General features: G+C 38.2%; 1 protein-coding gene across 1 annotated transcript in view; it reads left to right on the top strand.

Moving 5' to 3' along the window:
* The window catches only part of LOC142330377 (uncharacterized), a 462,402-nt gene that overhangs the window by 220,322 nt on the left and 216,792 nt on the right, over window positions 1-25,288 (top strand). Inside the window, exon 2 of the mRNA XM_075375602.1 lies at window positions 9,875-9,992. Within this exon, the coding sequence (XP_075231717.1) occupies window positions 9,875-9,992 (118 nt within the window). The remainder of the gene's footprint in view (window positions 1-9,874; window positions 9,993-25,288) is intronic.

Here is a 25,288-nt window from a genome sequence, read left to right as displayed (position 1 = left end):
TTTTTGTCGGGTTGTCAAATAATGTAATTAAATGCTACCATTGATATTTTTAATTTTTAGTTGAGGTTGGTGTAGCGGAGTAAAATATTTTTAAAATGATTCCCCCCGAGAATAGTATACATTCCTCCAATCAGCTTCTCGGCCTCTGGCCCCGTGCTGTAAAACTTGTGTTCTGCAACCGGTTGCAATTTGATTCTGCAGGTACAGCGTTCTACGTTCTCGTCGTCGGGGTTGACAACGATCAGCAGCGGTTAGTCAACCTACGTTGCTGTGAGAAGTTTAACCGAGCGGCGGCGTAGTGTGTTGCAGGAGTGCTGCTGTCGGCCAAATAAGGACGTTTCCTTTGAATACAACGTGTCCCCGTTTTCGTAGTTGGTGAGGCCAGGATTTTTTCAGATCCTCTGGCAGGTTCGAGAAGCGGTTCTCCGCTCCAACCTAGCCGGTGGTAGGAGTGTTTCATTCTTCGACTCCTCGATTGGGCTGCCGAACAGACGGTCCGTCGGGGTATAAGAGGTTTGACGCTCACCAGGACTTGTGATAGGTGATAGTTTCAAACAAACTGTGGTTGTAGTGTCTGGCACCACAGTTGGTGTATTGCTAGATTCTGCGATGGAGCAATCCGGGGGAGGTTGCATGGATGACTTGGTCGGTTTGGCCAAGGACCTGGTCTCCGGTGACCCCTTCTTGCCGAGGAGGTCACTCGGCAGGTCGCCGCCGAGGCCCCGGTCCTCCGATAAGGAGGTCACGGAAGCCCCTCGGATAGTGGAGCATCCGAGTGCTGCGGCATTGCAGGAAATCCTGCCTGAAACCGCGGTTCCGAGCTGTCCGGTGAAGGCGAAAGCCGGGCCCGTCCAGCGAGGACCAGGCAAAGAGGGGGGCGCCAAGTCAGAAGTGCGGCGCCCTACGAAGTCTGGGAAGGAGGTAAGCGGAGGCGCTACATCCGTTCCTGCGCCCAAGGCACCGGAGGTTAAGCCTGTCGAAAGGCGGGAGGCCTCGGGGGCTGGAAGTGTGGGGCGGATTGAGGAGATGAGGGCTGAGTGGGCCAAGATCTCCTCAAAAAAGGAATCTAGAGTCGCGGTGGAGTTGCGCCACTTAGTCGACTCTTATTTGAGTGAATGTACGTTGTTGGTGACCGGGCTGGCGTTGAAGTGTGAAGGCCTCCAGGGTGCAAACCTTGCGCTGGATTCAGTCGTCAGTCGACTATCCGGCAAGGTGGACCAGGTTGTGGAAGGAGTCCGAAGTTTCAAGCCGGTAACGGGTGAGGCTTTGGGCGAGCTCCACAAATCAATTAAGAGAGTGGAGGAGAAGGTAAAGAAGCCTGTCTCCTTCGCCTCCGTAACAGCCGCGCCTGCGCCTAAGCGGGTAGGTCCGCCGCCGCCAGCACAGGCGCCGGCCAAAATTAAGCGGGCCACTGTAAAGGTGGTCCCTATCAAACCTGGTCAGGGGGCTTCGTCGGCAATGACGGAGCTAACCCTAAAGAAGATCCTGGACCCGAGGAAGGAAAAGTTCCAGATTTCCCGGGTCACGAAAACCAGAGATCATGGTGTAGTTCTGGAGGTTGTAAATGAGCGGCAGGCGAAACAACTGCTGGAGGCAGAAGTTCTGGTAAAGAACGGGCTGAAGGCTCAGCTGTTAGCCGAGCGGAGGCCTCAGATATTGGTTTATGATATGCCAAGGGCAACGCGGGTAGAGGAGCCTGAAATCCTCACAGCAATCCACGGTCAAAATCCAATGTTGGATATGACCGTCGAGGACTTCCTTAGGGAAACTAAGGTGATCAGGCAGCTGGGGAGAAAGGAATCCCTGAAGAGTCACTGGGTACTCGAGACCTCGCCGAAGATCCGGCAGGTTTTAGTGGCCAGTGGAAGATTGTTTTTTGGGTGGACGGCCTGTAGAGTTGTCGACCATGTTCAAGTAGCCCGATGCTTTAAGTGTCAGGGATTTGGGCACACCGCTCTCCGTTGCCGAGCGCAAAAGGAGATGTGTGGCCACTGTGCCGCTCCGGGGCACAGGGCAACCAACTGCCCTGCCAAATCGTCGCCACCCAAGTGCGCCGCCTGCTGCCAGGTGAAAGGCAGCAATGCCGGACACAGGGTAGGGGGTCGGCTGTGTAAGGCGTACGATATAGCACGGGCTCGAGCTGTTAACAACACAGCTTATGGCGACGCTTGAACGGTCAGAAGCCCTTGGGGACATCTTTCACTTCGAACGCATACGCCTGGGGCAGATTAATCTGCATCATTCCCGGGCAGCCACGTCCGAGGCCATGAGGCTCCTTGAGGAGTACAACCTTGAGGTCCTCTTGGTCCAGGAGCCGTACGCAGTCGCGGATAGGGTGGTCGGCTTCCACGGGGTGAAAGTTATTCATTCTCGTGGGGGACGGCCGCTCTCTGCGATTGTGGTTGGCTCTGACGATTTGGGTGTGTTCTGGATGCCCCAGTGGTCAGATGAGCAATTCACCGTCGTGCGGATCACGAGGGGTACGCTCGATGTTGTACTCGTGTCGGGATACTTCCAGCTTGGATGGAGTATCGATGACTTGCTGGCGAAGTTGGGCGGGATTCTGGACAGTCTCCCGGGCACCAGAGTGCTGGTTGCCCTGGATGCTAACGCCAAATCTACCGCCTGGGGTTCACCACTCACAGACCCCAGAGGCGCTGGTCTCGAACAGTTCGCAGAAGCCAGGAACCTCTACCTGATTAATGATGCGGAGCAACCACCAACTTTCTCCAGCGAACTGGGAGAGAGTTATATAGACGTCACCTTGGTGACGGGTGGTTTGCTTCGAAGGATAGGTAGTTGGACTGTCTGGCCCGAGGCCAGTGTGAGCGATCATAGGCTTATAACCTATGAAATCGCTTACGGAGGCGGTCCAAGGGCACCAAATCCAGGTCGCTACAACCTAAGGGGCCTGGATCGACACAGGCTTAGGCGGGTGTGCGATGCTGCATTGCAGGGGTTGCGGTGGAGCATGGAGTCGAGGGAGGAGGTGGAATTGATGGCGGAGCTAATCGGCCGGGCCATCAAGACTGGTTGCGACGTGGTCCTACGGCGGCCTAGGCCAATGGACGGACCCGTCACAAGCAGCCAGTCCGCTGATCTTAGCGTGCCTGGAGCCGTCATGACCCCATTTTCCGGGGGGTCGTCTGTGGAAGGCAGACGGAGGCCCGGCAAGAAATGGTGGTCCTCTGACCTTAGTGTGCTGCGCGCAAGAGTGAGGTCCGCTCGGGCAAGATACCAGCGTTGCCCCCTAACGGGGATCACTGTCAACGACGTGCGCGCTGAGCGTCTGCGGGCCTTCCGGCGCGCCCGTAACGAATATGTTCACGCCATCAAGGAAGCCAAACTCAAGTTTTGGAAAGACTCCATGCGGGAATTGCAGCGCGATCCCTGGCAGCTCGCGAAGGCTTGTTACCGACCGAAGCCATTGCACGTGTTGTCCAGTGTCCGGTGCGGGTTAGGTGGTCGTGACCACACATTAACATCTGTGGCGACTTACCGGGCGTTCCTGGATACTCTGTTTCCAGATGCTCCGGAGGGGGAAGCGGAAATCGGCGTTAGGGCGGGTGAAACACCATTCCCTGGCGTTCGGACCGTGGAACCCGAAGATATAGACCGAGTGGTTTCTCGAATGGCACTAGGGAAGGCACCGGGGATTGACCAACTTGACCCGGATATTTTCCATCATTTATTGCCTGTCATAAGAGAGCCACTGGGCAGACTGTTCACGGGATGCCTAAACTGGGGCTGCTTTCCGGCTTGCTGGAAGGTGGCTTTGGTGAGGGTAATCCTGAAACCTGGAAAGGATCCTGGTGAGGTCGGCAGTTATCGACCCATCAGCCTCTCTTGCCGGTTCTCGGCAAGTTGCTGGAAAGGCTGGTTGTGGAACGGCTCGAGGAGTGCATCGATATGAGCTGTATTCTAAATCGAGGCCAATATGGCTTCATGAAAGGGGTTGGCACCGAGGATTGCATCTTAAATGCTCTTACCGAGGTGGAAAGCGCCGACTGCAAATATGTTTTGGCTATTTTTATTGATATAGAGGCAGCATTTCCTTCTCTGTGTTGGAGTTCTGTCCTCTATGCTTTGGAACGCCGCGATGTTCCCGAAGCCATACAGGCCGTGGTACGAGACTATTTGTCTAACCGTACGGCCCTGTTTAAAGATGCGCACCTAGTTGTGGAAAAATCCGTCACCAGGGGAAGCCCGCAGGGTTCCGTTCTCGGTCCCCTGCTGTGGAACCTGGTGTTCGATGGATTTCTGGGGTTGACATTCCCAGAAGGAGTCACGGCCCAGGCTTTCGCCGATGACTGTCTCCTTTTAGTTCGTGGAAATTCACGACCACAGCTGGAAAGTAGAGCGCAGGCGGCCTTGTCAACCGCCGAAGGCTGGATGGACATGCAAAATTTAAAGATTTCTGTGCCCAAGACGAAGTTTATGCTTCTAAAGGGCGCAGACAAATTATCATGCAGTCGAAACCCCCACATTAAGTATAAAGGCTGTGTAATCAGCCGAGTAAGGGTTCATAAGTACCTAGGTGTTTTGTTTGATGATAAGTTGCTTTTTAGCAACCACATTAGACAAGTTGCGGCGGACGCCGTCTCTGTGATGCACAAACTTAGAAGGATTGCTCGGAAAGACTACGGGCTTTCTGGTCGCCAAATGTACTTAGTGTACCGAGGTGTCTTCGAGTCTATGATTGCATACGCGGCGCCAGTTTGGGCGCATAGGTTGGATAGAAATAGAGCACTGCTTCTAAATTTAAGGAGTGCCCAGCGCAGAGCCTTAATTGTATGCACTGGTGTTTTTAAAACAACCTCCTACGAGGCTACTACCGTATTGGGAAAGGCTCTCCCAATCGATTTAGTGGTGAAAGTTCGAGCAGCCATGTGGAAGTTGCGAAGAGGTCGGGAAACTGAGGTATTTGGGATACGGTTTCGGGCCGGGCTAGAACCGGAACGGAACGGTGATCACAATGCACCGGGTCTAAATTTCGAACAGTTGCCCATTTCCCGCCTGCGGAAGAGGCTTTGGGGCCTCGCGATGGAGGCATGGCAGCATGAATGGCACACCACGCCTAAGGGAAGATCTTTGTATAGATTTATACAGGATCTGGGGGGATGGTATGCCTCAGGTTCATTTTTAAGGGCGGCGGGTGCCCAAGTGCTCACCAACCACGTGAATTTGATGCAATATCTGTTCAGGTTTCGCCTAGCGGCTGATGAGTTGTGCGTCTGCGGGGAGGTCCAGTCGAACGAACACCTAATGTTCGACTGCCCTGCTCTTGGGGGGGCCAGAGACCGGGCCACCCTGGAACTTAGAGGTCAGGGGGAAAACTGGCCGCTCATAAACGGCGAGTCAATGTGGCGTGAGCCGCATTGTCGGACCGTGTGGGAGTTCCTCGATGAGGTTGCGATGTTCAACCGTCATCGGTAATTTAATTAATTTTAATGGGGAATTATTGATTCCTGTAGCGTGTCGGTGAAAACCTTCCCGGAAACAATGGCTGCCATCAGCCAATAAAGCTCCAAGCGCTTAAATGGTGGACAGACACTAGCTGGCAAACAGCGACCGAGGCGTGGCGGCTTAAATTGCCGTCTTTTTAACTTATAACTTTTTTAGTTTTAAATTGTAACAAGGGGTGCGCCTCCCCGATTTAGTTTTAGTGTGACAAGTGAGCGGTAGGGACACATAGGCGGGTGCTGTATGGCGCCCAGCTTAACCGCTCACGCATGATAGGAGCTCATTAGGAGCAATTAGGAAACGAGGTCGCAAATCTGTTTCGAGGCACAGTAGCCGTTTATTGGCACAGTACATTTGGTCTATGCTCTAGGGCGACCGAATGGGGTGGTGGCGGGAGAAATGCTAGCTAACCAAATTCCTCCAATCAGAAATACGATGAAACTGATAGCTGTTGAGTAATAAATGTGGTAGTTTTTCAAATGATCACACAGTATATTTTCCAATAAAGCATCCATTAACAAATCTTCACATTTCAAACATACAAAAACTTGTATGTTTATTGATACTTTCCAGAGTATTTCAATATATATTCTTACGCGGTAATTTATAATAATTTCTATAAGCTAGGAGTAAAATACTTTAATGCCTAATAAGAAAATGATAATGCAGACAGTTTTGGTTGTACAGGCTGATTGATTTAGTGTTACCGGCGCTTTCTGAGCTCATTCATCTGGCGAAAATTATGAAAATGGTTCATATAAACATGGGTCTTAAAACGGTCTGTTAGGGAGTTACGGTTAGCGAAAGATTTTGTCCTTGATTCCTGAGAAAAAAATGAAATAACCCATACTGAAATTACTCAAATTAAAGAGTAAATTTGATGGTTTTTTTATGGTTTTTGACCTGACAAATTGATTAAAACCATACCTCCAATTATTTGTATAATATCCGACGTAAAACAGAAAAATTTGTTATCTAAAAATACGTTTTCTACGTTTGTAATACAATAACATTGTTAAATTATAATAAAACATTGTTAAATTATTTGTGGTTAGTTCATTATAAAAAAAAAATTAAAATAGTTCATCATTTATAGTTTGGCTGCATGATTGGTGCGTAAGATAGGCTCCTATTATAATTTTTACTTTGACTAAAGGTAACTGAAAAACCTTAATTTCGTGATATTACGGTTTGGTATGAATCGACCCGATTACATCACCGATTATTATTTTGTCTATTCAGTATATCTCAAAATTCTATTAAAAAGAAAGTTTCACTCTCATTTCCACCAGAAATTTAACCTGTACTTTACAGGGAAGCCTGCTAATTTTCAAGGCTCCAAACAAATTTTTGTTTGAAAATAGTGATAAGGTAGTAGAAATTATAAAAGAAAACAAGAATATTGCAAACTTTTGAAGTACTACAATCCACTCTGCGCATGTTATACCAGATAGCATGTGCGCACGTTTGAGTAAAGATATAAAAAGCTGAACTTTTGGGATAAAGTTGTAAGGTTAAAATTTATTACATAAACGTGCAAAAATCTCATTTCGTATTCATGAAAAATTAGTTTCTCAAAACTTTGCTAAAAAAACTGATATTGTGTTTTTTTTTTAGCAATCTTAATATTAAAATTATGGAAATCTTGTAAAGCTAAGTAGTTGATAAGATTCATCAAATAGGGAATAATTAAACATTGTGTAAAGAAAAAAAAAACAGTTGTGATTTTCTGTATATAAGGAAAAAATTTCCAAATAAAGAAAAAATAAGAAAGGAGTATTTATTAGTTTTCAAATACGGCCGAAAATTAAATAATTAACTCTCTCCTGACTGGAGAGTAATTAAAGGTACATAAAATGGTTTTATATTTATCAAAAAATTAAAAAAATTATTAAGATATTTTGGGTATATTTATTCATTTATTCAGAGTAAGGGCATGTAAATCTACTCTAAGGGTTGAGAACCTAGCTGTGAATATCGGTGCTCATTCCCGGGTTGCGGATACGGGAAGTGCTGCCAAATACGGTATTGGTTGGAACTACAGATATTCTAAGCGTTAACGACTGAGACGTGGTGCAGTTTTAACAAGGGGGATGGACAGTCCACGTATAAAATTCCATAATTTAAATAAAACACTGTTATATGGCGAGTAGTGGCCGCCAGTAAATAAACCCACAGATCCCTCACGCGTAACAGGAAGACTAGTCAAAGCAACGTTAACGCGCAGGAATTCAAAGTAAGGCAACGGAAAACCACCTCCATTGTTTCCCAAGAGAACCGTACTGTGGTCCGCAACATTCATTAGTGGATTCTCATACAAAGAAGAATGGTATGTATTATGTAGCTTTTTTTTTGTTTAACCTCCGGTACCACCGTTAGGTATTATTTCAGAGGATGAAATGAATGATTTGTAGCGTGTGTGAAAATGCCATGCCTGACCGGGATTCGAACCCGGGTCCTCAGGATGAAAGGACGAGATGCTACCATTCGCGCCATGGAGGCCGGCTATATAATTATGTAGCTAAAAATAATTATTTTCTTACATTCGGCATTTCTTTCTAAAAAATCGTGGTGGTGATTGTTTTTAACAAAATATTTCGATGATTGAAAACTATTCAAAATAAATCAAACGTTAATTACACTAAATACAAAAAAAAAAATTATATAAGTATTATACTTAGATTATTCTACTAAGACTTTTAGAAATAAATTTAATTTATTTATGATATTTTTTCTTGCTTGTTTCGTTAAGTTTTGTTATATGCACATTGTTTTATATATTTGTTTTATTAAATAATAACGTCGATCGATTTGGAAATTGTTTCATTTCTTATTGCAAAAGATAATCTAAACAGTCCTTAATTTTATTGAACTCAAATTTTGTTTACGTATAAAAAGCACGCATTTTATTTCATTTTTCCCAGTAATCTCCACTTTTAATCCTTTCAGTCAGCTACCTTAAGAACCGTTTTAAATTTACTTATTAACTTTTTGGGGAAATAAAAACTGGGATTATAATTATCTGTTTAGCTTTATTTTTAAGCTATTATATTTGTATAAATATAACTACTTAAACTGAAAATCGTGCTGGGTTTATTGCGTATATCAATTTCTGATCTAGTTAATGAGATAAAGTAGAAGTTACATTTCAGTACTAGTTAACTTAGGACCGGTTAACTCAAACTTTACCTTATAACTGTTAGGTAAGCTGTAGGAGCTATTTGGGGTACCGGTCGCTAAACTGTTTCGAGGCTCAGTAGCAATTTGTGGCGCAGACATTCGATCTTATGCTTTAGGGCGACCGAATGTTGTGCTGGCGGGAGAAATGCCAAGCAATCCGATCTAGTTATAACTGGTTAGTCTGTTGCTGAGCACGATTACCTCTCAGGTTACGGTTAGGTTAAATCACGATGTCAACAACTTCAGCTTTCATTTGTTAAGTTAATGAGTAATGTTTTTTTTTTTAATAATTGTATCATCGCTGTAAAAAAGCAATCCAAACCGGACTCCCGCATCAAGAAAAAGATTTCTTTTCAGAATTCATAATAAGCTGATACAATAGTATTATCTTAGTTGGAGATTATATTCAAAAGTGAAAAAAATTACCGTTTTAGCTTCAGAGTAATTTTTGTCTCTTAATTATTGAATGAAACTTGTACATGTCCATTTAGATTTTATACTACTGGTCTTTTATCCACCCTCAAAAAAAGAGTCGGTTTAATCAATAAATAGCGAGGGGAAGGGATACTCTCGTATTATTTGGATAAACAGTAACCTTTATTATTATCAGTTTCTTTTTTTTTTTTGTAAAGAATGATAACTCTAAACAACAATATAATTAAATATTAGTTCCGTTTCACTTTTTGTTCAGAACAGTATTTTTATTAAACTATACATTCGTTTGTATTTTTATGTTTTTTTCCCTCTTGTTTACTAATTTTAGAATTATCTGTGTAACTAAAAATTCATTTGTTTATCCGAGTTTCTGAAAATTTTTGTAACATTTATTATTTGTTGTATTCTCTTGATATCCAGTTGTGTATTTCTACATTTCCCAGCGGGAAATTCGTTAATATTTTGCATAAAAATGTTCTGTATTATTTTGTAAATAAAAGATTAAATAAACTTTACAGGATAAACATTTATTTTAAACAGATTTTATCAGTTTGTGGTGTGCGGTTTGTGATTATATCAGTTTAAAAAAAAACACAGATTAGGGTGGATATATTTTTATTAGCGTTGATTGATTTTTACTTCAAGTAGATTTATAAAATACACATTTTTACCTCGTCTATTTATGTTTTTTATACTAAAATGTACATGCTATAACTCAAACATAACCGTAGTTGGCTTAACCAGACAAATTTAAAACGACTAATCCGATTGTTTTTATATCCGTTTTTTTTTTCAGATATGCCATCTCCTGCATGTTCCTTAATCAAATACTCGACTTGGGATGAAGTAAAACATTCTGATTTAGGTGTTTGGACTCCTTTGGAATTTACACCGACATTTATTTCAAGAATGAGGTAAGTTTAGAAATTTATTTAGTATCATTTATTTTAGTTTACTATTAGTTCTAGCTTTGTTTTAATGTTGTTTATTCGAATGGATTAAAACGGTGGTACCAAAATATATTTTCAAAATAGGTAACAAATGTTATAAAAAATTTAGTTATGTGTACGGCTTACATATATATAAATTTATTTATCTATAACAGAAAAATGAGAATGCATATAACCTGAATTATATTTTGAGGGGTCAAGTGTGTACTTTTAAACTTGAAGGTGGAAAGTAATTTATCTGATTCATGATAAACTGCTTGCTCATTCATAAAATTAGCGATATTTTCACTTTTTCTTTCTCTCTTCCTATTTATGATAAAATTAAAATTCCATTTTAAAAATTATTCCTTTTTATTAATATTAATTTCTTCAACACTGTAAACAAATATTAATACCAAAATAAATAATTTAAAAAAAATAAGAATTAAAAACTACAAAAATTTATTTCAATCTCGCCTAGCTGTATTATTTATATATATTTTTTTTGAAATAATATTACGGGATTAAAAATATAATTAAATGGGATTTTTAAAATTTATTTCTAATAACTGCGCCTACTATATATTATATACAATTATTTCAGCGCCTGCTCTAATATATATATATATATATATATATATTAAATAAAGGCACATATTTTTTTTTTTCAATAAAAATCAAACTTTTTTTTGTCTTCAGTCATTTGACTGGTTTGATGCAGCTCTCCAAGATTCCCTATCTAGTGCTAGAGTCATTTCATTTCGGTACACCCCCTTACATCCTTATTCCCTAAAAATTTGTTTTACATATTCCAAACGTTGCCTGCCTACATAATTTTCATTTGAAGCCGAGTTAATTATTCTAAAATCACCCGACCAAAAGTCGTTTTCCTCTTCCCACCGAACCTCACTAATTCCTACTGCATCTACATTTATCCTATCCATTTCCCTCTTTAAATTTTCTAACCTACCAACCTTTTTTAAGCTTCTAACAATCCACGCTCCGACTTGTAGAATGTTCTTTTTTAATTTTCTGGTGACCCCTTCCTTAGTAGTCCCCACCCGGAGATCCGAACGGGGGACTAGTTTACCTCCGGAATATTTTACCGAGGAAGGCGCCTCCATCATTGCTATATGAAAATGCAGAGAGCTACATTTTCTTGGAAAAAAAAGCAGCTGTAGTTTTCCATTGCTTTCAGCTGCGCAGTACTCAGAGGACTGAGTGATGTTGATATGGCCGTTTATGTCGTCCTGACCTACGCCCTTAACAACTATTAAAAGAGCTACTGCCCTCTTTCAGGAATCATTCCTTAGTCTGGCTCTCAAAAGATACCTCTCCGATATGGTTGCACCTTCGGTCCAGCTACTCTGTATCACTGAGCACTCAAGCCCCCTCACCAACGGTAAGGTCTCATGATTCATAGAGGGGAAAAAATCAAACATATTATTTAAATTTTAATAAAAGCATATATTTCTAAAGAAACATGTAACATAACGTAATATTGATAATCAAGCCGTACAAAACTAGAAATTAATTAAGAAATATCTGTACTTAGCCACAAATTGTTAACCATATAATTTTTTACATTTTTAAATGCTATTAAAAACGTGTATTATTGCACAAACAATCAAAATACCATTATTTAAAAAATAAAACAAGGTTAACATCAACTACGCTAAAATCACAGAAAACGTTTTTTCTCACTTTCAGTTCTGCAAACATTTTTATTACAACTTTTAAATTTACTTGATCAGAAATTTCATGCTCAATTACCAAAATGGCCAATCCATTATGACAATTTTTTGTAGTAGTCGAACGTAAAAAGTTCTTAATTAATTTTAACTTTCGCCACTTTCTACAGTTATTGGTATCGTTAGCAATATTCTTAAAGCAATAGTAAGGTTTGGGAAAAAATTTAACTTTATAATTAAAGTCAGTACATTTCTTAGGCTTTCTTTTTTGCTCAAAAGCGAAGATTCTGCTGAAATTTCCTCTGCTAATTTTACCCAATTTACGACAACAGAATCACCGTCAGTTAAAATACATTCTAAATTCTTACAATATTTTAGTAACATTTCTTTGGACATGGTATTTAAATCGTATATATTTTATAAGAATTGAAAATAGTTACTATGAATACTAAGTTGTTCAAATCCAGCGTCGAGTGCATTCAGTGCTTGATATTTTGTAAAATAAATAAAAAATCTATTTTATCTTTTTCTTTTGGATCTTCGGTGGGTTCATTTCGTGCTTCGTATGAGAAGTTCCTTTTTCTTCTTACGCGGTGTCGTGTTATTGTTGATCCAAAATTAGCCTCCACGTCAATTTCGGTAGCAAGTTCTTTTCCATCAATAATAGTTTCATCGACGGACGAATCCGATCGAAAATTCTTGAAAAATATTTTGCAGTTTTGTAAAAGATCAAGTGCAAAGGCTAGATCAAAATCTTTATTGGATTAATGGAATTTAGTATTTTAATTAGCTATTATTTAGTGTTAATTAGTTATTTGACTAATTAACACAAAAACTTAAATTATTTAATACAATTTAATAAACCTGAGGGCTCGTTTCTTATTAAATGTTCAATTTGTTGGTTTTCGTAAATGCTTAGCAAGGCGTCGTATACCTTTCTCACCAAATGGAATCTCAAAGGCTTTAAAGCCTCTATCCTATTCTCCCATAGTGTCACTCAATAGTTTCAAAGTTAAACGTTTAATAATTTCGTTTATTCTAAATGTAAAGTATAAATTCTAGATTCCTAAAATCAATTTTTAATTCATTCATTGTATTGAATTCCATTAGTTTACATTATTTTTTTTTCACTTCATTTTTTTTCGTTAAAAAATATTATATTAAAATATATTAGATTATAACCGACGGGAGTTTTAGTTTAGGTTTGCAAAATATTATTACGACTTATTTGTTCGTATTTTTTTTTTTTTAATACCAACTGTTTTTAATGCCAAATAATCTACCAGTTCAGTTCGGGTGAATCCAGACTATTGGTCCACTGGTTTTCAGGCCTGATTCAGGTTTTCCATCAAAAATTAGGGGGAAGTCTATAGGGAAATTTTGATTGAAATCGGGGGATCTAAAAAGAGGATTGAAATTTAAAAATTGCATATTTAACGCTGAAAATACGTATAAGAATGTTTGTAACAGGGCTACAGTTTTTTCTATTCAGTCAACTTGAGAAAGAGAAAGCTGAGTGAGAGTGAAGTAAAAAAAGGGAGAGGTGATAGATAGGTAGATAAAAATAGGCCCGTCTGAATTGGTAAAAGACTCCATTGCTCATCCACTTGATTACTATAATTAGACAAATTGTTTTAGGAAAATATGAACATTTTTTCAGTTACGGTTCAATGAAATGAATGTCCAGATCAAAGAAGGGTTATACGAGAATGTAATATTCGTATAATCCTATTATAAATTTAAATTTAAGTATCTTATTTATTTTAAATGCTGTAATTCAGTATGGTAAACGCACGCTTTGAAGTAATAACTTTTTAACTTTTATGTGCTGAGAAAGAATAACAGATATATTTTAAGGAATGTTACCGTCAAGCTATCATTATTTATAGGCTGGAGCAAGACAGTCAATCGATGATGCTTTTAATTAAAATTCAGAAATAATTAACTTATTGATTAACGGGAATTACAGCAATAAAAAATAAATATCTTGTACTAATATAAAGATCATTTGAAGGATTAATAACGAAAAAAAGAGAGAAACGTTTTAATAGTAAGGACATATCCGGGGTCTTTTCTAGGGGGGGGGGGGGATTACTCATTTTTTCATAAACATGTTGAATTATTGTAAGATTAATTTTTCAAAATATTAATTAACGTCTGAGTAACTTTTAGATCATTCTATATTTTAAGAACATTATTCAGGTGCATATTTCATTACAGTATTAAATTATGTACTTTTATTTATATCTATGATTTTTAAACATTTTGTATTATATTTTCATAATAAAATGATATAATACTTAATTTGTTTTCATAAAAGTGAATAAATTGTTTGGTATAACAAAAAGTCTATTATTAAATAGATTTCCGGACAATAAAAAAAGCTATGCTTAACAGTTAACCCAAATTTTAAAGCGTGTGCTTTAGAAGTCGTAAAGTTAAAAGAACATTGAAGAAAAAATATGACGCAGTTGGGTTTGACGTTTGTATTTATGCTATATATACCTAGGGATTCGTAGTCCAGTACTTTTTATTCACTCATATTATTAGCGTATATAAATCAGTAAGATATCTATTTTCTTTTTATTACACAGATATATATTATATTTAAAAATTAAAATTTAATTATATATTTTTTTTTACATATTTAGATGATATTTTCATCTTCATTCATGTATTTGTTTCTTTAACTCGTTACAGGGCAATAACTATTTACATTTACGTAGTTTTTATGTCCCTACCATCTCTCATACGGCTTCAATTATTTTTTATTTAATATTCCAGATGCTTATTTTCCTTACTTTAAAAACAAAAATCAAAGCATCATCTTATACATTATCATTTTTTTTGTTGAGTGAATTGAAATCGTTGAAATCAGATTTTTGTTTTCAAATATTTTTTGGTAATTTAACCAGTCCACCTTATTATCCTCATTGCATCTTGTATACAAATATTTTTGGTACTTATTGGTTATACGGGACCCCTATTGAAATCCAATTGTTTTTTTTACGTTTTACTTGTTCTAGTAAATTTGCATCATTTATCTATTAAATTATTATTTATGACATGAATTTAGAAGTATAAGGTAATAATTATACATAATCTTTGTCCGCAACTCGACACGATAAAACTTATGTACGTAAAAATTATTGTATATAATTTTTATTTTTAACGTTAATCAGACGAAATTAGCGAGCGTATGTTAGGTTTGATTAGATTATTTTGATTCTGTATAAGGATTAATCGCGCAAGTATATCAGCATAACCTTTCTTTTTCTTTTTCCTGTTTAGCCTCCGGTAATTAACTTTCTGATAATGCTTCTGAGGATGATATGTAAGAATGTAAATGAAGTGTAGTGTAGTACAGTCTCAGTTCGATCATCTCTTAGATGTATGGTTTATTGAAACTCAACCGCAAAAGAATACCGGTGTCCACGATCTAATATTCAAATCCGTATAAAAATAACTGACTTTACTAGGATTTTAACCTTAGAACTCTCGACTTCCAAATCAGCTGATTTAGGAAGACGCGTTCGCTACTAGACCAACCCGGTGGGTTATCGACATAACATAAGTAAACATAACCTACGCTCGGTAATCTCTTCTAAATAATGATAAATACACAAATTATATATATTTTACCTATTTAGGTGGCCACTAGTCATGAATTTCGTATAAGAATGCCTCAAAAATACGCAGTAGAAATCTCTTATAACCGATAAGTACACAAAATCTTTTTACCGATTTCGTAAAAAAATTATTAGAAGTTATCAAGAAGGCTTTGTTTAATATTACGGGAGGAATCTATGAGAAAAATAGAGGATTTGGGAGGTCCTAAAAGAAATTTACAAACAATATTGGTGTTTAAATATCTACTACTGTTTTGTTGAATTTCTACCTGTGATGACGCAAGCATATGAAACATTAATACAATTATGTTAATTGATATATTAGGTTCAAATCCTAGTAAAAGTTAATTGCTTCTATATAGATTTGAATACTTGACAGTGAATACCGGTGTACTTTGGTGGTTGGGCTTCAGTTAACCATACATCTCATTAATGGTCGACCTGAATCTGTACAAGACTACACCTTATTTACATGTCTTACATATCATTCTCATCTCAGTCGCTTACTGAACAGATACTTATTGCGTATTTGCTTATTGCTATTCACTAATTCAACAAATTGCAACATGCAGATCAGGAAAAAATACGTGTATTAGGTTATAATTTTTATTTATTTTTTTCATTTAATCCTTAGTTAAGAAGGGATGTTTAAAGCTGGTAAAATGGATTCGGATGTCTAGGAGAAGCAGCATGAGTATCTATCATTTCCTGGAAAGGTTTTAGCAAAAGATACAAAAAATATACGAGTAGATACGCAGAAATGTCTTCTAAAAGAAGGAAGAAACAAATAAGTGAATTATTAAATTGAAAAAAATTTAAAAAAACGAAATAAGAATAGTAATCGATAAGGAAGCATTTAACAGAAAGAAACAGTCATTACTCGGAAACAGGGAGTTGAAGAAGTGTACGGAGGTGAAACATGAATACTAAAAAAATGGAAGGTATTTGAAATGTAAGTTTTGAGAAGGTTGGAAAAAATTAAAATTTAAAGACAAAGTGAAAATTAAAGAAGTAATGGTTGTAGTTAACAAGAAATGTAACCTTAATCAGAAATGTTCAAAATAGAAAAGATAATTAACTAGGACATACCGTGATAAAAGATGAATTGATTAAAACGGAAAGATCGTTTGAAGGTGCAATAAAAGGGCCGGACAAAAGTCAAGATTACGGTTGATCTGAAACCAAGCGGAAGCTATCAAGAACTTGAAGTTTTAATTGGGAGGAGAATGGAGTCGGACATGGTGCAAAGGAACTACCTCAGGGCAGGTTACCGTTAGATGATGAAGAATAAATTAAAACTTCTTTCATGGATGTGAGTATATTAGATTTTTTTTTAACCTGAAAAGATTCTGTTTTCATAAACCAAATATATCATAAAGCTCGCTATTACCGAATAATATATTTTTAGTAAACCATCTTTTTTTTCAACATTGTATAAATTATAGTGCACGAAAATTAGGTTAGGTTAGGTTAAAATCATAAGGTTTACAATTATCTGAAATCGGTAAACGGTTTTAGAAAATATTCTTGTTCTAAATGAAATTCATGAATTAACATAGATACAATTGTAGTATTAAAAATGTTACAAGTAGTTACAGAAAATATTATATTGAAAATTAAAAAGAAAGATGGACGAAAAGGTGAATATCCGGATATAAATCAGAAATATTTTGCTAATAAATATATATATAATAAATAAAATAATAAATAATTCTGAAAATTTTGTCGTTTTATTTACTACGAATTAAAATTATCTATTTTTATATTCCTTTAAAAAAAGAAATTCACTTGTTTTTGTATGAAGCTCAAAATTATCCAACATTTGAAGCTAACTTAATACTGCAATCATACCTTATTGGAATAATGAAATCCTTTAAATAAAAATAATCTTTATTTCAAATTTTGTCCTGTAAAGTTATTTTAACTAATAATACTAATAATAAAAAGTAGCGTCTTGGCATTTCGTGCAGAGGTTCCGGGTTCGAATTCCAGTCAGGCATAGCATATTTTCATATAATTCCAATTTCCACCGGGTTAATGACCATAGCTGTTGATTTCTGCTATTTCATAACAAAAACATAATAACGAAGCGTATAAGGGGAAAAAAGGCAACTTCAAAAGTTCAAAAACTTTTCTAACACTCCCGTCTGTTGCCTATGTGTTGTATTTTATGTGTTAGCAGTTGTATAAGGAAATAGATATGTTAGTCACAAAAATATGGAGCGATTCAAAAATGACATCACAAAATTTAAAAGCATATAAAAATTTATTGAGATAACCTACAGATTCTGTTTAGGTCTCATTTCATAAAAAAACACATGAACTTTGTCCCCAATGGAAGCCAGTATGGCTTCCATTTGGTGACAAACTTATGTCTTAATGGAACTTAATGGAAGCCATACTGGCTTCCATTTGGAGTGCATCATACATCCCATCTGAAGTCGATTTCATTCCAAACTGTAACCAGCAAGTCGGGCGTTACTTCTGCAGCTGTAGCGTTAATTCGAAGTCTTAGCTCAACAAAATCAGCAGGCAAAGACGGAACATTTTCAACGCCGTTCAAATACATTGCTACATCAACCAGAAGCCGAAAAAGAATATTTTTTGCTACCCTGTAGTGTATCATCGAAAATGGTTGTAGTAATTTAAAAATATAGTATTTCAAAACTGTTAGAGATAATCAAGAGTGTTCTTTAAAAAAAAACTTCACAAATCAAAAAGTTTTTTATTACCTTAAAATGTTTCAATATGAGTCCCTTTGGTCGCTCTGCAAACATCTAGTCAATAATTGACTTCCTCTCAGGTCCTCTGGATCATCGCAGGCGTAATTGTGGCAATAGCAGCGGTGATCCGTTGTCTTAAATGTTGTACATCCCTAATTTTTCACTGTAGACAATGCTTTTAAGTATCCCAATAGAAAAAGTAATAGGGCTGGTCATATCTGGGATTCTCGCAGATCAAAGCACAGGACTGGCCCTATCAATCCAACGATTAGGAGGGAATCTTTCATTGAGAGCGCGTCGAACGTCTATGCTAAAATATGGGGGCGAATTGGTAAAACAATTCAGCAACATTACGTTCTTGTTCAATTTGGTTACGTGAGGGAAAACGTACAGTTGTTGCATATCTAAATAAACATTCCTTCTGATAGTAAGCTGATGAAAAAATGATAGGCCAATCACACGTTCGGACATCAAATCGCGTCAAACGTAATTTTTTGGGGTATCTCCGACACACTCATTAATTTCATTGGGTTGTTGAGATCCCCATATCCTAATGTTATGCCTAATCACCGCTATTATTGCTAAAAGTTACACCTGCGATGATTCAGCAGACCTGATTAGAAGTCGCGGCTGGATGTTTGCAGAGCGACCAATGGAGCTTATGTTGAAACATTTTAAGGTATGCTAAAAAACTTTTTGAGTTGGTGAATTTTTAAAACAAATACTCGTTTAATTATCTCTAGTACGATTTTTTAACCTGCTGCAACCTTTTTCCATGACTCTCTCTCTCTCTCTATATATATATATATAAATATACATATATATATAATATATATATATATATATATATATATATATATATATATATATTTTATTTTTTTTTTTTATTAATTTTAATAATTAAAGAATCATTTATTGTTTCATATTTTTTTTATTATATATTATTATTCCTAATGTGTGCTAATTCATTGCAATTTGCTAAACTAGTTAAAAATAAGCAACCCCCTCCCATGACTCAATTAGATGAGAATAATATGTATGAGGTGTAGTTAGGCTGACCATTCCTGAGACGTGTAGTTAATTGAACCTCAACCACCAGACTACACCGGGTTCCATTGTCTAGTATTCAAATTCATATAAAAGTAACAAAATTTTACTAGGATTTGAACCTCGGAATGTACGACTTCGAAAATCAACTGATTTGCGACGAGTTTTACCACTAGACCAGCCCGGAGGGTTTTCATATTTTGTGTGTTCATATATTTTAATTAAAAACATTCATATTAATGTAATGTCAACATAAAGAAAATATAGTGAGGAAATTATAAAACATATTTATATATATATATACACATTAATTATTCAGCTTTTTGTGTTACGTTAAATATAAATTGTTATTACAAATGGTTTGTTGCATGTAACAACGAAAACGTAATAATGTCTACATTATCTTCCGGTTATGGTTTGCGGGTGTAATTTATATAACACAAGCAAATATTTTACTTTTCTATCTTGATTATCTGTTAATTACACCATTATACTCTAAACTGTTGAATTTATATATACGTATAACGATAATGACTAAATGTATAAACCATTCATATATAGCCTGCACACTTAATTTGTAATTATACATTATAATAATTCAGTTAAATACATATTTTTATGATATGTTTATAAAGATTATATTTTTTTTTTTTTTTAACTGAATTTTTTTTTACGGGCATCGACTGCTAAGGTCATTAGCCCTCGTCACTTCTTTAAAAGAAATTATTATCTCCATCAGGATCGTCATATGTAAGGGTGTAAAGGGCCCTTACATTTTATTTAAAAACACAAACTTCACAATAAACATTAAAACATGAAAGACAAGGACAATCACAAACACTTACGGGGTGTAAAGGGCCCCAATATTAAAATATGAGATAGGTTCTCAAAAGACCATGAACTTAAAATTAAAATTAAACTAATCATACCATATCTTTCTTTCTTCTACGAAGTCTCATTTATAGTTTGCTTAAGCACCCTCGGGGCGACCAGAACCGCCGTTAAGCAGTATGGCATGGGGGACCCTTGAGGGTCCCCCATGCCATCATAGGACACACCCCGACTCACTGCTCTTGAATGCAGGTGAGCCAAAATGGCCTAGGCAAGAGGGCTACCTCCCGTCACTATACGTGCCACGCTTCGAGACTCCCTTATATGTATATATAAAACTACCGCTTAGAGTATCTTTTACCACAGCTTTAAACTTCCATTTTATAGACTTTTAAGAAGTCCACTGGCGTGTAAAAATGCAACTATATTTTCTTCATTTCAATTATCCACTTGTTTTTTACTATGTTTGTTAGACGGTTTTTAACATCTGCCACTCTTACAGGAAATGCATCCAAATCATCGCAGACTGTTGCCTTTCTGGCAGCTTCGTCTGCGATTTCATTACCTGTAATACCAGCATGCCCCGGAGTCCATACAAAAACGCATCGCTGTCCTCGTTGTTTTAGTACGTATAAAATGGACAGGATGTTTGCAATTAGGACATCCTTAATGTTCTTGTTCCGAATTGCGACGAGTGCACTTAATGAATCGGAACATATTAGCACTCTCTCTTCGCAATAGTGTTCAGTGTAGCGAAGAGCTTGCTGAATTGCAGTGAGTTCTGCCGTGTAGACACTGGCCACATCTGGCAGTCTCCAAGAGTGGGCTTCTTCATTTACATATATCGAGCATCCAACACCATGTTCGGTTTTAGAACCGTCAGTATAAATTCTAATATGTTTTTCGTAACTACTGACGGTTGCTAAAAATTCCTGCTGGATGATCACTGCTGGTTTCTTTTTTATTTCTCCTTGAGAGAGATCTAAACTTGTATTTACCGCTGGCAAGAGCCATGGCGGTATTTCTCTAGTAGAAATTGCTAGTGTCTCTGGTATAGCAATTTCATATTTTCTTCTTAATTCGTGGTACCTAATTCCGGTTGGTCTGGAATAGGTAGCACGATGTTCATATACTGCAGCCATAGGATGATTCGTAAACAATTTATTATTTATATGAGCGGGGAAAGCCCATACATTTGCTGCATATCTTAACAAAAGGATCTCTCTTCTATAATGTAGTGGCATTATTCCGGCTTCAGACATTAGACTAGCCGCCGGACTTGTGCGGAAAGCGCCTGTTGCATATCTTATTCCGCTATTATGAACTACGTCTAACTTTCTTAAGTGCGACTTTCTAGCGGATGAATATACGATACATCCGTAGTCTAGTTTAGATTGAACCAATGCTTTATACAATCTCAATAATGTCTCTTTGTCTGAGCCCCAATTTAAATTCGATAAACATTTTATAATGTTTAGGGCTCTTTTGCATCTATCACTCAAGTCCTGTATATGTAATCCCCATGTAAGGGATTTATCCAATACTAAAATTTAGTAGACCTTCGAGTTCTTCTTTTTTGGTTCGAAAACCTTCCTCGTAGTTGGCCGTTCTGCTGGCCTTTTCGAAGTGATTGGATAACAGCTCTGCAATTTCATATGGAGTGTCTTTTATTTCATCTTCATCTTGAAGGCTAGTTATGGGAGCAAAATCATTACGCCCACAAATCGCCTTCACTTTCCTCCAAACATCTGATGCAGTAGTAGTTTTGTCGACGGATGACACGTATTGCTGCCAGGATCGTTCTTTCGAGTCTATCATAAGACGTTTGCATACGCCCTGTATTTCTTAAAGGCAACAAGATTTTCTATACTAGGACGCTTCTTAAAGGCGTTATACGCCCTTTTCTTTGTTTTTATAGCTTTACTTATTTCATCGTTCCACCATGGAACGGGTTTTTTCGTAAGTTTCCCAGATGTTTTGGGAATATATCTCGATGCCGATTCAATTATTGCATTTGTTATGGCGTCGACATCGTCTCCGATAACTCCAGTTGTTTCTGGGAGTATCGTTCTAGCTGTGAAGCTCGTCCAGTCTGCCTTCTCAAATAACCATCTTTTAGGGATGGGATATATTGTTCTTGTAACATCAGTTACAATTTGCACCGGGAAATGATCGCTTCCATGCAGATCATCTATGACATGGAAGCTGTACCTTGGTGCTATCGATCCGCTTATAAGTGCAAGATCTATACAGGACGTCGATCCATCTCTGGCATTGAAAAAGGTTCCTGATCCGTCGTTTAAAATAATAAGTTCTGAATTCATCAGGAACCCTTCAAGTTCTCTTCCACGGGGATCTACTCGATCTGATCCCCAAAGAGAATTATGAGCATTAAAGTCACCCACCAGTAAAACAGGTGGGGGAAGCTCGGAAATTAGTCTTGCTATGTCATCCTTATTCCAATCAAAATACGGCAAGTATATGCTGCAGACAGTGACCTGGAGCGGACGCTTCATTCTAACGGCGACCGCTTGTAGGTTTGTGTTTAGAACAACTGCTTCGGTGGTAGCTCTAGTCGATGTTAATATTGCTACTCCACCTCTAACTCTTACATTTGGCGGTTGATCTCGCCGAAATATATTGAATCCTTTTAATTTAAAATTTTCATTTCGGCGGAAATGCGTTTCTTGCAGACATATACAAATCGGGTCTACGTCATGTACTAAGCGTTGGAGCTCATGGATGTTTGAAAAACATCCATTGATGTTCCATTGTTCCATTATCGACTCGCTAATTTTTAATTAAATTATTGTCTGGGTTTTCCTTTCGGCCATCCCTTTTTCCTTTTCTTCTCCATCCTACGAACAGCATCGTGTTCGCGGAGAAGGTCGTCGCCTGTAAGGCTTCCGGTCTCCGTATCGGAGACCACCGAAGCCGCCGACGACGACGGGCATGGATCGGCGCCGGTTTCAGGCGCCGATTGAGAGGCGGCAACCTGGCCGCTCCCCAACACGGGGGTCGCACCGGTCACCGCCTGTGGGAGGGGGGACACTCGCCCCCCCTGTGTGATTTTTTGTGGCCTCTGAGGCTTTGAGGCCACTTCAGTTACAGGAGGCTTGGGAGCCTCCATAACAGTCTCTGTAGGTATCACCTTTTTCTTTTCATCAAGAATCTCGCTGAGACGGACTTGACATTCTGGTTTGGTGTCCGTTTTCTTTTCTGGAGGAGCAACTTTCACTTTTATCGACTTATCTTCAGCAGGCTGTACCACTATCTTTGGCTTAACAAATTCTTTATTGCCAAAAGGTTTCATCTTGTTTTCGATGATCCTCTCAATCATGTTAGCCAAAGTAGGCGCAAGTTTATTTATAATTTGAGCCTCATCTACAGCAATCGGAGCAGGAGCAGGAACAGTAGCCGCAGCCTGAGCATAAGATGTTGTTGCTCTTGGTTTGCGGGCGTTAACAATCTTTTTGGCTTCGATGTAGCTGACTTTCTGCAGGGTTTTAACTTCCTGCACAGCTACTTCTTCTTTGTAGACAGGACAATTCCTGGATCTACATGAATGCTGTCCCTTGCAATTGATGCATGTAGGGGGCTCTTTACACGGCTCTCCCTCATGCACCTCTTCGCCGCACACGCATATTTGCGTTCTCTCACATTTGATAGCGGTGTGGCCAAAACGTTGGCACTTGAAGCATCGCATAGGTTGCGGGATAAATGCCCGCACATCCAATCGATGTATCCCCGCTCTAATCTTCTCCGGCAAGGTAGGCCGGTTAAATGTGAGAACATGAGAGGCTGAAGGTAGGACTTCGCCATTCCTCCTCATGTTCAATCGGCGACACTCAATTACTCCCTGTGATGACAACTCCTCAACAATTTCTTGCTCCGTGCAATTTAGAAGATCCCGACAGACGACCACACCTCTTGATGTGTTGAGCGTACTGTGGGGATCGACATGTACAGCCAGTTCTCCAATCTTTTTAAGCCCCAAAATCTTTTGAGACTTCATTTACAGTCTCAACATGAAGTCCCATGAAGGTCTTCCTTATTTCTTTTACAGGTCCACCAGCGCATTTGGTTATCTCCCGACCGATGAGAAAAGGACTCACCCTCGAGAAATTTCCATCTTCCTTTGTAATGACCAAATATTTGGGTTTCGGTACATTACTACTTTTAAAAAAAGCTTTTTGTAAGCTTTTTCTAGCCTCAATCTCAATCCTTTTAGTTTCCACACTTTTTCTCCGTTTTGCTTCAGGCGAAACGGCCGGTTCTAAACGAGGGTGTTTGCGTGAACCCTCTGCCACGTTTAGTTGTTCAGTTTCCATGAACAAATAATCCCTTCTGTAGTAAGGCTAGCCGCCGGGGTACACCCCTACTCCAGGGCTACCAACCCTGGAGGTCCGTTCCGGTACTCCGGTGGAACCGGCATATGTCCTGGCAGAGAGCGGATGCGCAGTCTCTGCACTGACTCCAGGCCCCTACACACCGAAGCTTTCAGGGCTCCCATGCTCCGAACATGGGCACCTTAACTACATGCTTGCCATCGCGGGGGGGCATGTGGACGACGAAAGGTCTCCGTTACACCTGCAAATAACTTTGACCGTGGCCGCCACATCGCCAGCTCTAAGTTTGGTATATGTCCACATCCTAATCAACAAATTGTTCATATCCTGCAGGTAGCCGAAAAATCCAATCCATGAGGGGACCTGAAGGTGGAAACAGGTCAAAAGAAAAGCATATCCGAGGAATTTACTCGGATCCCCGTTAGCCAGCTATATGTATTGTACATAAGTACGGCTGTTACCGCCCTGGACGTGGAACGTAGATGTTGTGTTCCGGACGTGGGGATTAGCTACCTCAGGGCAAGATTATATTTTATAGTGCACTGAAAAGTTGCATTAGTATTTTATAAATCAATAAATACTACTCAATAATATTATAATACTCTTTTCGTTATTAGTACTATTATTTTAACGTTAGGTTTGAATATCAATTCTGAAAGAATATGTATACAGATGGTTTTTACATGTATCTTGTGATATCGTTATTAATTGTTAAAAAAGAAACAAATAATTTAAGCTGTATTTAATCATTTTATTATTGTTCTTCTAGTACAGCTAATTATCTGATAATATTAAATAACTAGTCTTAAAAATAAGAATATTTACTCTGAGTATATTAAAAAAGCTGGTATATTACATGACTTTCGGGCTATTAACAATAAAAATCAAAAGTTGAAGTAAAAAAAAAAAAAACAAGAAATAGAATATATATTTTTGGAGAGAATAATAAGTTTAAAAAAAAAATTCTTCTAAAAATACTCATTTATAAGCTTAACAAATTTACTTGTAATA

The sequence above is a fragment of the Lycorma delicatula genome, chromosome 9, assembly GCF_047948215.1.
Source record: "Lycorma delicatula isolate Av1 chromosome 9, ASM4794821v1, whole genome shotgun sequence".
In the NCBI taxonomy this organism is placed as follows: Eukaryota; Metazoa; Arthropoda; class Insecta; order Hemiptera; family Fulgoridae; genus Lycorma; species Lycorma delicatula.
The sequence above is the reverse complement of the archived record's forward strand: the minus strand, read 5'-3'. Positions and strand labels throughout refer to the sequence as shown.